We start from the raw sequence: 16,560 nt of genomic DNA, 5'->3' as shown, positions 1-16,560 counted from the left end.
CTCACAAGGCATGCATATTAATCAGTAACACAACGCCAAAGAATTGTATGTATGCTTTATTTATGGCATAACACGTCCTTTAGTTGTTTAGTAACGGCGCAGTTATTAAGAACTGTCAGAGCTGATTGCACAAATAATATCTTCAATCGTACACAAAACAAAGGCTGTAGGTATTGGTCTCATGTTTGCTAAATGGTCAGCTCGGTGCAACCTGATCCCGAGTCCCGAGTGAAAGCTGACATCCTCATATACTGTCCTCCCTCCAGCAGATCTCTCAGGCTGCAAAGAACGTGCCCTCCAGGCATGCTTCAAGAAAATGCTAGTCTGCCATTTGGTCACAGACCGTTTTATAGGATTTTAAAGGCTCCGATCAAACGGACAAGAGTGATCTACATTAATGTTCCGGATGGCAGTGTAAGAAGGTGCACCTGCGGGGGTATCCGTTATCTGCCCCGTTCACGTGCTGAATGGATTGAAAGATGCTCGAGACGAACACTTAGCAGTATATTTAAGATCACACTCTTTGTTGCCTTGCACTTTCCTGCTTCCACTGGGACCTAGTCTCCCAACCCACTCTCATTTGCTCCTTTTAGCAAATTTTCCTCTTGCATTTCAACAATTGGTTAACTTTCAATTCGGCACCCCCTCTGGATATTATAACACCCACACCTCCGGGACTGCAGCGGTTCAAAGAAGGCAGCTCACCACCACCTTCTGAAGGGCAACTAGGGATGGGCAATAAGTGCCTGGTCTAACCAGCGACACCCATATCCCGTAAATTAATAATGCAAAAAAATAAAGGCACACCCTGCTGAATGGCAAATTGTCTTCTGGGAGTTTATTGGAAACAGTGTTAATTTGGTCCCTTGTTAACAGGTTCATGGTACAGCTGACACTGGGCTGCCTGGAGCCGAGTCAGCTGCGTGAGAGTGAAGCTGCTGTCTCTGCTCACGCTCAAAGTACCGTTTGCCCAGTCAATGCTAGATTTACCGCTAAAACCTCTCCCCCCGGACATAACCGATTCCTTTTCCTTGATGCAGTTTAAACAAATGATCTCAGTTTAATCCTGATGTGCGGGTGACCAGTTTGCAAAGAAACTGTGTGACTCAGGTTTCATGCCGGGTGCGATTGAACGCGGCGCGAAAGGCCACCCACCCTCAAATCCTCCACTGGCCCTCGCAATGTAGATAGGGGCGTCGGTGTAGGTATATTAAAATCAGAGCAGGCGCTCCAAATGACACCCTGATGTTATTTCCATTGTTTCAGAATGACCCTCCAGCACAATGGAGTTGGAGGTTTTCGACAATTTGTAGGAAGTAACAATGAAATAATTGTGCAGACTCCATACATTATTTCCTGTTCGTTTAAAGACTGTCTTCCCACCGGAAATCTGATTTCCCGCGCAGCAGCTCGGATGCTTGGGAAAGATAGGGAAATATCTGAGGCACCAGATACTCATTACTTATTCATAGTATTCAGAATTCATTATCATAAAACGCGGGACTCGCAATGACTTTTTTTCAGCTAAAATGGGCTCACATCCTTAGTCATGACCCCCGCCCCCCTCCAATTCCCCAAACTTCAACTCTAAAAGCACGGAAAATAAAGATCAAGTGCTCCCCAATATTCCAGTGGACGGCGCTGGGGTGGTGGTGGTGGTTGTTGGGGGGGGGGGGGGGGGGGAGTCACATGTGCTGAACTCTGGTTTTCACACTTAAGCCATTGCCTGATACCCTTTCCCCGTGGATTCAATGTCGTGAATTTTCAATCAGTTTTGAAGCCTGTGGTTTGCTACCAACAGATATTGCAATCGCGGTGCGTGAATTCCAGGAGTCACCGGGATCTGTATCCAACACTTCACAATCCGGAGCCGCACTTCACCAGGGGCACCCATACTGCGCACAGCCAAAATGAAAAAGACACAACCGCCGATACTGACACTCTGAAAACAACGCAAACAAGTGCTGGGTTCATAACTAGAGATCTACATCAGATGTTGTGAACCTCTCCACGGGTGCTGCCTAACCCGCTCAGTGTTTCCTACAACTTTCTGGTTCTGGTTTAGTTTAGAAAATTTCCGTTCTTATTAAATGCTTCTTGGTTATGAGCACATGTCTGTCTCTCCAGGCCTCTGCCACAGTGCTTCAGTCCTTGATGCAGTCACGGCCTTACAAAGCCTAAACGTGCTAGTAATTCACATTCACGCGCACACAAAGGCACTAAGGTTGGGGACTGAATGGGGAGGGGGGGGGGGGGGATGAGGGAGAGGAGGGTAACCGAAAAAAAAGACTATCACAGGGTGTATGCCAGCACCAGGGATCTGGTGCAGGTGCCTGAAGAACAGTCCATGGTATAGTGCGCGCACACAGTAGCGTTCAGATTACTGTTACACACGCCAGTTGGAGTTTGTCAGAGCTGCCAAGTCCAGATGGCCGTTGTTTAGCGCACTCTCGAATGAAACTTCGGAGGCAAGCAAGGTCCAAAAGATCACTGGGAATGTTCCAACCCATTTGCCAGTCATCAGGCCACTTTGACGGGCCTATCAATAATCAGTTAGCAGTAGCCAGTCCGTCACTCTACCCGTTAGAAATCGGTAGTACTGTCATAACAGAAATGTTTGTCTCCACAACAACTACTTAACGAGTTCCAGGATTCGTTTTCTATCACAAGGTGTTAGTATTTACATGAAAGTTAACACTTTGAGTTGAGAAAGCAGTCCTTTCGGCAGAATAACACATTTGATCCGATTGAAAGTATTTCCGATCTTTTTAAATGTATTTACAGTAATCTTTCCGCGACAACTCCCTCAATGAGGAAAGGATGGTGGAAACACATTCAATGCGAACTTTCAAAGGGAATTTGGATATATATTTGCGAAACTAAAATAATGCAGGTTTATGTCTTAGGGGCGGGGCATTTGACTAGGTACCACTTTCAAATAGCTGGTACATGCACGGAGGGCCGAACGGCCTCTTTCAATGATGTATGATGTTAGGATGCTATGACATGAACAGTATTGGCCAAAGTTCGCGGAAATTCTAACCAATAAATTTTAGAGCAGGAGATGCACCTTTGGTTAAGGATATGATTGAGAGCAGATGCATTTGAACTATTGTAAAAACAATTAGCAAGGCGGTATGATCAAAATTTACCTTCCGTCTCAGTTTTGTTTACATTCACCGTTTAATACTGCTCTCACTTAATTGTTAAACCGTTAAAACAATGGTAAATCATTATTTTTCTGAAGTTTCCTTCAGCTACATTGGTATCTTCTGAATAGTATTAATATCACTGAATGCAGTGCCTAACTACAGTGAGAAGCGAAAAGGCTAGTCCAAGTGGGCAACTGTTTCTGGTGAGTGCCTTGTTATTATTCCATCAGAACAGTCATAAGTTTATTTTCAATGCAATTCAAATGATCCTATAGTGGACTGTGCAGTGGGCGATAATGCAGACTTCAACAAACCGACATTGAGAATGACCAGCACTCGCCTGAGACTAATTTATGCAACTCCTTCTCACATCAGAGTTTTACGCAAACTACTGGTTAATGTGTGTTACAATGCTGTTAGTTGGCAGTCCCCGTGGGACAGCTGGGCAGAATCTATAACACAAACGAGATGTATTTTAAACGTACCCCCTGTTGCACTTTTTAAAACAAATATTACAAGTGTGTCCAAGAAAGCACTGCATCCAGCCACGATTTGGCATTTCAATGCTTATATCAGTAGAATATGAATTTTGAAAACATTCTGAGGGAACTTTTGATGGTTATTCGCCGTGTCTCCGACCTTAGATGAGGATAAATGATCGGCATAACATCGTGGGCCGAAGGGCCTGTACTGTGCTGTACTGCTGTATGTTCTAAGTCCCTGTGTCCTGAAAGGCTGCTATATTTTTGATAGAAGAGTAATGTGGGGTTGGTGCGTGCTACACATCTTCGCGACCCCTGCTGAGCTGAGAACTGGTATCAAAGCGCGCATTGTTCTAAGCATGTGGTGAACCAAGTACAGTACAAAAGAATTGGAAAAGCAGCAAAACAGTGACGTGCGAGAAGCTGCATCCTTATTACTCTTTTTTTTACTGAGGAAGCAAGTCTTTGACTTGGCAAATGCTGTTTGCAGTGTTTGCCATTACGCTGTGGTTTTGGATGCGGAACCACGCGCGATAGACGCAGTATGACTGGATAGTCAGATCGCGGGCCACGGTTGCCCAGTGTCTAGAAAGCAGGGGATATGAGGCCACTCCGAACAATTGGTTCCACTGCGTCAAGCTTCTCACCTGCAGCAATGGGACCTCGGAACTTTTGGGAGCTTTGTGAACTCACTGGTGATTCTTCAATGTGTTGTGGGACGTGCAGCCCCCAGCGCTCAGCAAGGAACATTCGGATGATTCGCCTCCAAACATACTTAGAGATGTGTTGTCCAGTTCAGTTTAAGATGTTCGGGCAATATAACTGGGAAGTACCGGTTGAGTGTGGAATAGAGAATTATCGATATGTAGATCGTGGAGAAATTGTGGCACCCTCCTAGACCACCCCACCACCCCACACCACCACACCACCACACACACAACCACCTGTTGTAGTCATCTAGTTATGACAATATTTTAGATGAAAATAAAATTCTTAGACCTTTCAAAAAGACTAGTGAGCAGCGTCCCCAATGCTTTGGGGAGCCAACAACCATTAAGTTCGCTTGAAATCTGCCATCCATTCCACTGATTCAGGAGACAATATTACCCAACAGGATTCATGAGGGCCATGTGTTCATTTGGAGTTGTCCATATCTACAAATAATGTAAAGTGTTTCTATTTCTCTTCACCAATGCGATACTCAATTATTGTTAACAGTCATTACAATGCTGATAACAGGTGCGCTGTGCAGTGAAAACATCGCTTTTTAGATCAATGGCGTATTCTGTTGATATTATGTATTCAATGTAAACAGTTGTGTTCTCTAAAAACTCTCAAGGTAGCATGACCGAATTAATTTCCTTCGGTGCCTGAAAGAAAACAATTTCAGAAACTGCCTATGTACTTTGAGTTTCTCCAAACAGGCAATGATTAGATGTGCAAAACCTGGGGGAAATAGCATCATGGGATATTTGAAGAATATGGCATGAAATAGGTTTATTGCAAAGCTTGGCTCAGAATGAAGCATTGTAATTTCAGTTCAAAATGCTCTGAAAATCACAACGTCGACTTTCCAACCACCTTTTTAAAAACATTTTGGGTTACAAGACATACTGTGTAGAGAACAGGGCAATAAAGTTTGCAAAACGCACTGCCCTGGTTAACACAATATAGCCTTTTCCGCAGTTTGAAGTGCTCTCTAGCAACCGAGGAAGGGGTTGTATTTGAGAAAGATTTAGACTGTTGCTAGGCATCCGGTGCAAAAAATTCTTCTATAGGTCGTCAGTCTGTGTGTGGCTTAGTTTGTCAGAGTAGAACCGCAGACATCTGTTGGAACTTCCATATCTCTGTTGTTCATTTACAGGAGCCAACTTCAAAAATCTCCACAATTAGATCTGCATTGTATTTCCCGACAACACTGAGCAGAGAAAAAGGTCTTCCCTGTCGGAGCCAATCCAACAAAGCGTTTGACGTTATTAAATAATAAAGCGATTGTGATTTATATTGTTGCGCAGAAAAAGAGGCAATTATCCGCTCTTATGTTTCCATAAAGATCGCATTAGCTCGAATTAGTAATCAAACAATGTGCTAGCGTTTAATGTATGAGATCGCGATATTACTGTTATGTTTGAGCATTGTTGCTCCTTTACTCAGCTTCAATAATAGATGCCAATATATAGAACAAAGCGAAAGATACACATTTCAAACCAGTGCACGTTTAATCCCCATTATTTCTACACTGCATGAGAGGCAAATGCACTGAAACCAGGAAAACAAGTGGGATCGGGATATCTTTTTAGTCGTTTCCTCACAGTTCGATTTAATGTAAATTAAGTATTAAAATAACTGAACGATCTTAATAGCACACCAGCAGACGGTGACATTTAGTAGGCGCTTTCTACAAAATATGTTTGCTAATATGAGTGATTTCCTGGACTGACGAACCAGGGACTGTATCCAGCTGGTCAAGGAATACATGTAACATTTCTCAAACTTTCCATAAGGTAAACAAACTTTGAGCACCTGAGTTTGCTGGCTAATATGATGTAATTTCTATAGTCTATCTCTTCGTCTATCTCCCGCAACGTGTCAAAACCTTTACACATGAAACCAAACATACGGCGTTATCGCGCATTACTGTTACTTATATTTAATATTTGATGGGAAGTTAAACAGTGCCTAAGTCACGAATAGCTATTTTGCAATGCGTGCAGAGTTTGAGCTTTATGTTTCACCGCTTATCCTTTCCCCTCATAATATCATTCCATCTAATCGGATTGCTTGGAATATTTATTGATTTAAACCATAATTTGACGGGCCATCCTTTCAAGGTTTGCAAATTTAGCTCAGTCGTGAGAGGAAAGAGGTTTAACGAGCAAACTTTCAAATCCTTTCAGAGGCCTTTAGTGCGCAAAACGCCAGCATTAATAACGAGGATTAATCCCGGGCGTGTTTGGAGCTGAAATACAAAGCGATCAAGTAGCACTTTTAGGTGCAAAGTGGGAAACTGTAGTAGACTCAGTAGCAGCAGTTTGCACATCGTTGTCACATATTGTATTTGACACCATATGCATACATAATCCGCTGAATAATGGCGCCTAAAGTAAACCGACCTCTTCCCGGCTGCATAATGTGGGTTGAAATTAAGTCTTTTGCAGGGATCGTACACTGTCGCTTGTTTAAACTCGCGCGAATAAGAGAATGTTCAACAAAGGCTTTACTTAAAATGTTCTGAAACAGGGCGAGGATAAGAACTTTCATTATGCTCCGGCTCAATGTTCTCGCCTCTCATGGTAGAGAACACTGAAGCAGAAAACTTTTGAATACGTTTAGCTTACTGCAAGTTTTCAATGTCATAAACAAATAATTATTTTCATCATTGCTTCTAATCGGCTGACTGTCCCAGCTGATAACTTGACCAACTGAGATCTCGAGGAGCACAGATAGATCCACGTTTAATTTATGAGACGTTAGGCGTCAAAAAAAGTTTTGTTTTTATATTCGATTTACTGGATTGATGTGTGCAACTCTCTGGCTGTGTGAATCAATCAGTCGGTGGTGATTAGAACCTGGCCAGTAACACTGTGACAACCCGGCTTTGTGCTAATGGATGTGTTTGTGGGCTTCTGGCAACCCACAAGCAGACTCTTCCGTTCCCTGAACCCAAAACGTAACCCCGAAGAGCTCAATTCCAAAATGTGTACGCCATTTATTTACTATTTTAACCGTACTTAAGGAACCCGCTGCGATTTGACTTCTGTCGCACAGTAAACCAAGAAATGATCAGCAAATGTTTGTGAGAAGATCCGCCTTTGCAAGTCAAAAGAAAGTCTGCCTTCATATTTTGATTTCCATCACGTGAATGGCCTTTTATTGTGGATAAAAGAAAAGGGATTTTTTTTTAAATCATGCACGATGATTCACAACATGTCAGGAGCTATTTAAGTACACGATTAACGTCAGAGTTAAGTTCAACGCAATTTTAACTGATAGTGGCCCATCGGGCGAGTTAATGACATTCTTCTCAGGCAGAACTGTGCTTAATATCGAATCCGATTGTCATACTTCTAAAACACAAACAACCGTTATTGCTGGCAAAAGCGTTTTTTTTTTTGCACAGACCTTTGCCTCCTGTTAATAAAACTAGGCGCGCTAATGAAGTTTTCAACATTATGAAAGCGGTACAGTAATTGACTCTCAGTCTCAGATGAATTGCTCGGGCACACGGAATGCAAAGTTAAATTGTATCTTCTGCACAATAATGTGTTGCGGAATCCAGATGGTGTCTCGCTCCAATAATTCTTCTCGGAAAGTTCATTGCGTTCTAAATTCTGCATTCCACTCCCACTTTTTTTTTCCAAAAGTTTTTTTAAAAAATGATAGTGCTCAAACAAAACATCCTAGCCTGTCAAATTGCGGCAAAATATCACGTAACAGTCGGGGTGGGTGGTGGCGTTTTAAAACACTGCAGATTGTACTTAAGTGATTATGCTGAGAGTGGGGAACATCATTTTATTTACAGAACTTCACACTTTGTTTCCACAAATGGGTGCAGGCAACTTGTAGCCGTGACGTCACTCTTCCTATATTAGCATATTGAGGGCTGCTCAGTCTGTTCTTGGTTGATAAGGTCCTCTGGAGGAATGCACTGCTTGTTTTAATACCTTAATTACTTTCCCTCTATCTGCCAGCTATTTCCAAGTTCTGTAATTTGAAAAAGAAATCTTAAGAAATAACATTGCACAAAAAAGAAAACGCTAAACAGACATTTAACAGATCGCTACACCTCGACTTTAATACAAATGTTCACGGTGTCACAGAAATTTACTCAAACCCTTTAAAAGACGCCTGGCCTTTTCTTTTTGAAGTCCCCTCGTCCGTTTGCTTTGTGCGGGCCATGTGGGGTCTTTCTTTTATCACTTAAAAAAATTAAATGCAGCAACTGGACTGTCCAGATTTGAGGTGGTGCTGCTCGCTTCAGTGGCATTCAGTGTGAGACTGAAGTGGGGAGCATGCGGATGTCTAAGAGGTGAAAACACTATTCGCCCCTAAAGCTTCAACAGAAAACTCAACGCATTTCAAATGCGGAAGCACAAATGGTAACGTCGGGCCTTTAGGGTCACACCAATCACCTACATTAAAGCATGCACACTCTTTGCATTAACTATCTGATATGATTGCCTCATGTGAAAAAGTAAGGCGCATTGTTATATTAATACTGACTAGTCCTTCCCTGTCCGTCAACTTTCAGTGTGTGCCTCTTCCCTAGAATTCAAATGTGCCCCGTGAATAACAGTAAATCACTTTTCATTGTACCTTCATTTCAATCGCAGATGTAAAATGCAAATCGGAAAGACCCAAACGGAATAGTATTTCCCGAGAATTCACAATGTATGGCTGGTGTTTACATATAAACTGCAGGGATTCTATTTGAATGTCCAACAAATGCAGGCAGTGTAATTCTGACCTCAAGATCCAGCCGTCAGTAAAGACTGACATTCAGGCTGTTTTTGTCACTTTCAGCTGGAGCTGTGATGTGCTGACCTTGCGCTAGTTTCTAAAATGGTAAAAGCAACATCCCACAGTGATGCTGACTGCGACAGGTTACGGATCAAAAAAGGGAATGATCTATTTAGATTAAAAGCTTAGTAAACCGAAGTGCATGTATATCCAAATATTTATAAATTTAGTTTATGTCAATTCACAATTTGTCCTAAAATATGCTCATGTAGGTATTACTAATTGTTTTAGGTCTATTTACGATGGGCCGAATGGTCTCCTTCTGCACTGTAAATTCTATGATTCTATTAAAGCTGCAGGTCATGTATTTCAAGTAATGTGGTTAGGAGAGGGTTAAAGCAGAATGCCTGCCGTGAAAATGAGAAAAAAAACCTCAGCATAGAGTTTGTTGTGTAGCATTTGAGTCCTTGCGGACAATTCAGCCCATTCATTTCGTGTTTTACTCTCGGGTTTGATGGTTATGGCAGAGTGAGCCTGGTGATATACAGCTCACTTCAGAACTGCCCGATGGCAAATTTGCGACTCACAGTGCCCTCCTCCCCTCCCAAACTCGAACAGAAATATGTTTTGCTTTGTGTGAATTCACGCAGATAACTACAAACATTGAACCTGATACATTTAAAGTAACAAAGTTTAGATACCCTGTTAAACAGAACGATGGGGCAACATTTTTAAAACTTCTACATCCATGATGCACGTAAGGTCTGTATGTCATCATGAATACAAGGAGATCTGTTAAATGCTCTGAGGTATGGTTAAAGGAAGCGTCTCAGAACTCCTGGGGGGGGGGGGGGGTTCTGGATCCTGAGCCGTGGGAAACTGGGAGCCAACTAGCAGAGGGCAATGACGTCAGGGTGTAAACCTGTCCCCTTTGCCAGAGCAGACTTGATTCAAACTCCTGTCCGGGCCACCGATTCTTTTAATCTTTCCGAAGTTCGCAAAGACTCTCAGAAAGGGGGGAAAATCTTAAATTAGAATGCTTGAATTAATATGTCAACCGCAATGATTCGCACTGTTTTACATTTCTGGTGTTTGTATAAAATTGCTTTGCTGAAAATAGCATAAACACAGTACTGCATCCCTCATGCGAGGTTTCATTACTTATTAGCAGTCCGGGACAAGTCGCTCCTTTATTCCTGTTTCACCCATACTGCAGCTATATACTGGAGGAATTGCAAGATTTACACATGGGCTGGAGGCGGCAGTTTACATCTTTCAGTTATAATTCAGCAATTAGTTGGGCCTTCAAGCTGCCAACTGCAGTTTAATAAGGGGAATCGCTATGGTTCCCTATTCATGGCCACGTTTTCTTCAGACAATTCTCTAATGTGTTAAATTAAGAGATTAAAGTTAACCAACAAGTTATGCGAGGTCTGTCTAATCGGCTAATTAAATTTCTAAGCATACTGATAGTTTTAGGCAAGATGTGTATTTGGGGCAGGATAAGAAAGACAATTATAATTGATTTAAAGTTTCTATCGTCTCTCTTCATTATTCGGCTGCAGGGAAATAATTATTTCAATAACAGTCGCAATCTGTATTACGCATAAAACATTGGTTGGCAAAAGTGACACGATTGTAATCAAAAATGTTGGGAAATTTTGTATTTTTATAAAGTAAAGAGGTCTGCAGCTTATCAGTGGAACTCATTCGGGTTTTCTCGGCCCTTCGGGGAACAACCAGTGAAGAATTCCGAATGTACTGAATGTTGGCACCTGTTGAACCATCACCAAGCCCTGAGGGTCGGGCGCACCTTCTCTGTATGATCCCTACTGACGCGTTGAAAGTTGCATCTTCTTGGCGTTTCCCAATCTTTAGACGAAGAAGAGCTCTCCACGATCTGCATTGCCATTATTTACTGCCTCCTCGGGTTTATCGGAGTGCTGGTGAGTTACTGAAAGTTAAACCTTGCTGGCATAAAGGCCGGCATTTAATTGCCAGGATGCAATGGTTTAAAAATGAGAATCCCATCACACTTCAGCGGTATCGCTTGTCCCTCCGAGGCACTGTGCAGGTTTTAGGCTATTTTCTGTCAAAAGGCTGTCAGCTGGAACCCTCAATGGACCACTATACAAAGGTCTCGATTGAGACCCCCTAGCTGATTTAATTCAGCATTGTAATTATTAGTTCATGTTCCGTTAGCTTATCTGTCCTCATTCAATGTATATTATTGTCAGGTAATCTCGCCCAACAAATACCATGGCTCTATACCGGAATATATTTGTTTATGGTACAGTTGGACCATGGGAAAAAAAACAGACGCATTTATTACATATATAAATGTCGAATGAGGGTAAATATAAAATTAGACGCTACCCAGTAATCAGTAGGCAGGCATTTAAATGTGAACCATTTGGCGTTTGTGATGTTCTTCATTTTCTATCTTTATGCTACGTTTGCATTCATATAAGCTTATTAAATTGGGACAACGATGGTATAGTAGGACATTAAGCTTTCTTCAGAATAGTCTGACACGATTGCGTCTGTAGGTTGTATCAATAATTAATTTGACCAAAGCTGTCTGACCCTGTCCAGCAAAGACGCGTTTGATTATGTTGACAGCAGAGCCTCAGCTTCGCTTGGGATAGGCTGATCTGTTTGGACAATACAACAAATACTGAATTATAATTTCTCTTGCAGCGGAGCGCAGTTTAGTTAATCGTAAAACTTCTAAATTTCGCCAGGGAAATGTGCAGAGAATGTGGAATGGAAACATTCTAATGGCGGACGACTAATCATTTCTATCTTCAAACACGTCTGAACGGTTCTGCGCTGCTAATCTTAAACGGATTTAATGAATCGTTTAATACAGGAAAAAAAAGACACACACGCATGGTCCTCAAAAATGTGGAGGAATCAATTGTTTTATGCTGCGATTTCACACGTCACATTGGGTAACCACAGTGTTACTTTATTCACTCGTCATTTCTGGTGGCAAATTCGAGATTAGAATTTCCCCATAAAAATGGAAAACAAAATCTTACTGCATTTGCTTAGGAGCCACTTTGGGTCAGCGGTAGAAGAGGCAAATTTTCCTATGTATAATTTATGTAATAAGTGTTTCACAGCTAAATTCAGATGAACGGCAGGGCCGTGAAAACCATATTCACAACACCTCTTTCTTATGCATATGAGAGGCCATCGCCGCGTGAATAATCCCTATATGCATCACACATGCTGTGCAATTCTGCAAATTCCTTTGCTGCCATGCAAAAAAAAATCCGGGCCCCTGTTTAACAGGTCTTTAAAAAGGGACAATAGTGTGTGTGTACCTGCTACCAAACTCCTCCCAGTTCTCAAGTAGTTGTAAAACTTGCTTAGTCCTTTCTTTCCAGCATTCCGAATTCCTTTGGAAAATAACACTTCCAAATATTAAACATGTGGGGGCAGATTAATGTATGACAAGCGAGCGGTATCCCTCTGGTCATCGACAGTTTTAACATTTGATTCTAACTTTTGTAAATGGATCTGAGAGCGCAATTCTCAAATGGAGAGAGCTCTACACTGGGGTTCTGTGCTCCAGTGAAACGCACGGAGATTCAGCTTAATCAGAAATGGGCAAATCTTTCATGTCATTAATTCGGCAAAAAAAAAGATTTAGACCAGGACTTCGTGGTCAGAAATGTCCGTGGATGTGTTCTATTCTCATTACAATCCTTAAAGGTCAGGCTGCAATATTCGGTACTAACTTCATATGACGGGGTAAATCATGTGATCCAAACTACTATGCTTTGTATTTATTATATGTAACAAAAAGTAGGGATATTGACAAAAAAAGCTATGGCCAGTAAATTAACTTCGATGGAACAGTAATAGGACCCTTATAATTCCTGCAGTAATGGAGTTAAATTACTACGATCATCAATGGAACTAATTCTGACGCAGCAGAGAGAACATTCGCGCGTTCTCTCCAAACCATAAAGGATTTACGCAGGAATCACGGTGGGGAACAGTTCAGAACGTTCCTGCATGTGTCAGGATTTCTTTTCTTTACTGCAAGCTTCGAGAATTTGACTGATGCCGAGAGTCCATATCTAACGCAGTTTATCCAAACTGCGCTACTGTGCAGAGTCAATCTCCAACCCCCGCTGGGAATACAGAAACAGGATTAGAGCAAAAAAAAACTGGACATTCTGTCGCAAAAAAAACTCCCTTCACGCGCTTCTACACAACTTCCAGTTTCTCTCAACTTCCCCGTGTGTTTGTTTTTTTATTGTTGATAGCTGAATTTACAAGGGCGATGTTTTAGGCATAAACCAGACCCCCGCCCCCCCCCCCCCCACAAACATCCTTCTCTTGATATATTCCCAGCAGACATTCGCGTTTAAGAAAGTAATGCCAAGTAAACGCAGTGCATACATTTTTGTTGAGCTGAACGGTGCGGTTCTATCTGTTTTTAAAAATTCAAACTTCAATCAATTTTGCTCGATTGGTTGAGCTCAACAAGTAGCGAAGCCAAAGACAGGGCCTGGTTTATTAATTGATTACTTTGGTTCCTCACTCTTTAGTATGAATTAAGGTCCGTGTTGATCGGAAGCAATATGCGTTAATAGGTCCGGAGCAGGTCAGAAGTTGATTTTGTTTTATTGCCGGTGTGGTGGGGGGAGGGGTACAAACCCGAAAGGGGTACAAAAGTGAAAATTAAGGGTCGAACTAACTTCAGCTACAGAGAAGCAACAGACGAAAATTTAATGGTCACGAACAGATATAACTCATTCAAACTCAGGCACCTTTGTTTTAGTTTGTCTACTACCCCAACTGCGAGTAGGTAATGAAGGTTTGCGAGGGCAGAGAGCAGTAAAATAACTACACAACTCAAATGGAACTCAAGTGTCTAAATTTGCAAAATTTATTCATCTCAAACTCTGCATAATGGAAAAAAACGTAAGGTCGAAATGTTCTGTTATAAGGCTGTATTAGTTAATTATATACATGGACTGGTCGGCAGACTGTTTCAAATAATACAGAGCCGAGTTGCACAATACACTACGGAAAATGAGAAAACTTAAAATATCGTCACAATAAATTTACAGAAATATTACAAACCATAAGAAAATAATTCAAACACAGTAACTTCATGTTTTCAGTTTCGGAACAAGATGAAAATATGAAAACTAACATGACTATAAATTAATTAACAAGGGTTTGACCTGCAGGCCTTATTTTGCTGCATTTAACAATGAGTAAAAAAAAACCCAAAAATTTAGTACAATCTAAAATTTCTCCCGTTTTCGTGAAAACTCCACACAACAGTTCGCAAAATCGATAACTCAATCGCTTCACTTTCGTAAAATACCCAAACAATGAAAATGCCCAATTTCCAGCCACTCTTTTCCCCATCCTTCTCCGCATTATGTTAACAAGAGCAAATGTACAGAAGCTTACACTTGTGAACTGTTATAAAAATTGGCAATTTCTCAGTTTACAAACTGTGGACATTTTGATTGCCGTTTTTCTTGATAAATACTGTACAAAAAAGTGGCATGTATAATAAAACTTCTTTTTTTTTCCTTAACCGAGACTAGCTCTAAAAGATTACCGGTAAAGACACTTGCAAACTTTTTGCAAAGTTTCTACCAAGGAATCATAGGACTATAATTGTTTTAAGTATTAAGTTCCCCCCTCCCCCGCCCATGGTTCTATACAAGTTCTTTCTGCATGTATTATTCTGTACAAAAATAGTCCAAAGAAGTCCGATTTTTTGAGTTTTGCTTGTTTACAGTTTTACATATGTGTTAGAGGAAGTGTGCCGTTTATGCCCGTCCCTGGGACAGGTGCGCTCTGGTAATGTTGGGGCATATGCAGTCTACTCTGGGCGGTGGGCTCAGGCACCTCAGCTCCGGGCAGGTACATGCTAATCATGTCCCGAAGGTCCCCCTGACACGGTGGACCCCGAGAGTGAGTAGTGACTGGGGGGCTTGTGCTCGACTCTGACTTAACCACCGACCCCATTGATCCCAGAGCCATACCTGTGCTTTGCTGCGTGTAGGCTGGGGACATGCTGTAGGTGGGCGAGCCGTTCATGTAGGTCTGAGCGCCGGTCATTGAGTTGTATTGCAGCGCGCTCATGTCATAGCGGTGCATCTGCTGCATCTGGGCCACGTTGTGAGCGTTCAGGCCCTGGTGCTGAGAGTAGCCGAGCTGCTCCTGCATCATGCTGTAGCCTCCGTTCGTCCAGCCGTTCATGTGTGCGTAACCGTCCATCCTCTGGTTGACTCCAGCGCCGACGCCGACCCCGACCCCGGCGTTCATAGCATTGGCGCCGGGCGCCAGCAGGCCGCCGGGCAGAGTGTACTTGTCCTTTTTCATCAGGGTCTTGGTTTTCCTCCGGGGCCGATATTTATAATCCGGGTGCTCCTTCATGTGCAGCGCTCGCAGCCGCTTCGCCTCGTCGATGAACGGCCTCTTCTCAGCCTCGGATAAAAGTTTCCACTCCGCCCCGAGCCTCTTGCTGATCTCCGAGTTGTGCATTTTGGGGTTCTCTTGGGCCATTTTCCGCCGCTGTCCTCTGGACCAGACCATAAACGCGTTCATGGGTCTCTTGACCCTGTCGGGACTGTTCTTCGCGTTGTTTCCCGCCGAGTTGGAGTTGCCCGTTCCCCCCGAAGTTTGTTGTGGGGCGGGCGGTTTGAGGTCGGTTTCCATCATGTTGTACATTCAACCTGATGTCTGAGGGCTTCTTTAAAAAAAAAATGAAACACGTCCTTTTCCTGTGAAGAGGGAAGAAAGTTTTCTTGCTCAGTCCGAAACAGGAAGGAAAAAGTGAGGGACGAAGGTGGGATTTTTTGGTTATATTTTCGTCACTCTCGCAACTTATAGAAGAAACCAAACAACTGGCACTTTCCAGTGGAGAGAGAAAGAGAGCAGAGGCTGACAACTCCTGATACTTTTTTGAACAAGTTAATAGACAACCATCCATGTGATGGGGGCTGTCAGACAATAAATGGCTGTGCGGCAGCCAATCGGCGGGGCCGGCCGCCCCTGACTGACAGCTGGCCCGACCCGATCTGCATAATAAGGGGCGTGTCCCGGCGCTCCCGCGCGCCTCTCAGCGGCAGCGCGAGAGAAGGGGCGGGGCCTCTCCCCCCCAGGGGCCTCCCCCTCCCCCCCCTCTCCCCCCCCCCCCTCCCATTCCCGGCCAATCAGCGCCCCGCGCATCTCATTCGGCTCTTCCGTCACCTGCGCTCTTTGGAGGACGGGGCCGGAAAACGGCGCCGCCGCTGCAGGTGTCTGTCCCCGCCGGCGCTCTGAGTGACAGCTCCACTGGCTGTCAATCAAACCCGCCTGCTCACTCCCTCCCCAGCCAACCACCACCACCCAACAACAAACTGGCGCGTCCTATATTCAAGCCTGAAAAGTTCCCTTAGCAACGGCATCGGTCCGTATTCACAGAGAGGGGGGGGGGG

The 16,560-nt window shown here is 43.1% G+C and overlaps 1 protein-coding gene and 1 long non-coding RNA gene across 8 annotated transcripts in view; both read right to left on the bottom strand.

The window, feature by feature from the left end:
• The window catches only part of LOC140389742 (uncharacterized), an 846,836-nt gene that overhangs the window by 18,534 nt on the left and 811,742 nt on the right, over window positions 1-16,560 (bottom strand). The gene's annotated exons all lie outside the window — the stretch shown is intronic.
• Window positions 7,471-16,079, bottom strand: sox2 (SRY-box transcription factor 2). Of its 2 annotated transcripts, none has more exons than XM_072474208.1 (2): window positions 15,124-16,079; window positions 7,471-8,338 (listed from the first exon to the last, which is right to left on the bottom strand). In XM_072474208.1, the coding sequence occupies exons 1-2, from the start codon at window positions 15,809-15,811 to the stop codon at window positions 8,304-8,306; spliced, it is 723 nt and encodes a 240-aa protein (XP_072330309.1). In that variant the 5' UTR covers window positions 15,812-16,079; the 3' UTR covers window positions 7,471-8,303. The 2 variants fall into 2 exon arrangements, with proteins under 2 accessions (XP_072330309.1, XP_072330310.1); XM_072474209.1 differs by lacking the exon at window positions 7,471-8,338 and adding an exon at window positions 12,001-13,242.

The sequence above is a fragment of the Scyliorhinus torazame genome, chromosome 14 (assembly GCF_047496885.1).
Source record: "Scyliorhinus torazame isolate Kashiwa2021f chromosome 14, sScyTor2.1, whole genome shotgun sequence".
Classification (NCBI taxonomy): Eukaryota; Metazoa; Chordata; class Chondrichthyes; order Carcharhiniformes; family Scyliorhinidae; genus Scyliorhinus; species Scyliorhinus torazame.
This window is presented reverse-complemented; position numbering and strand designations above follow the sequence as displayed.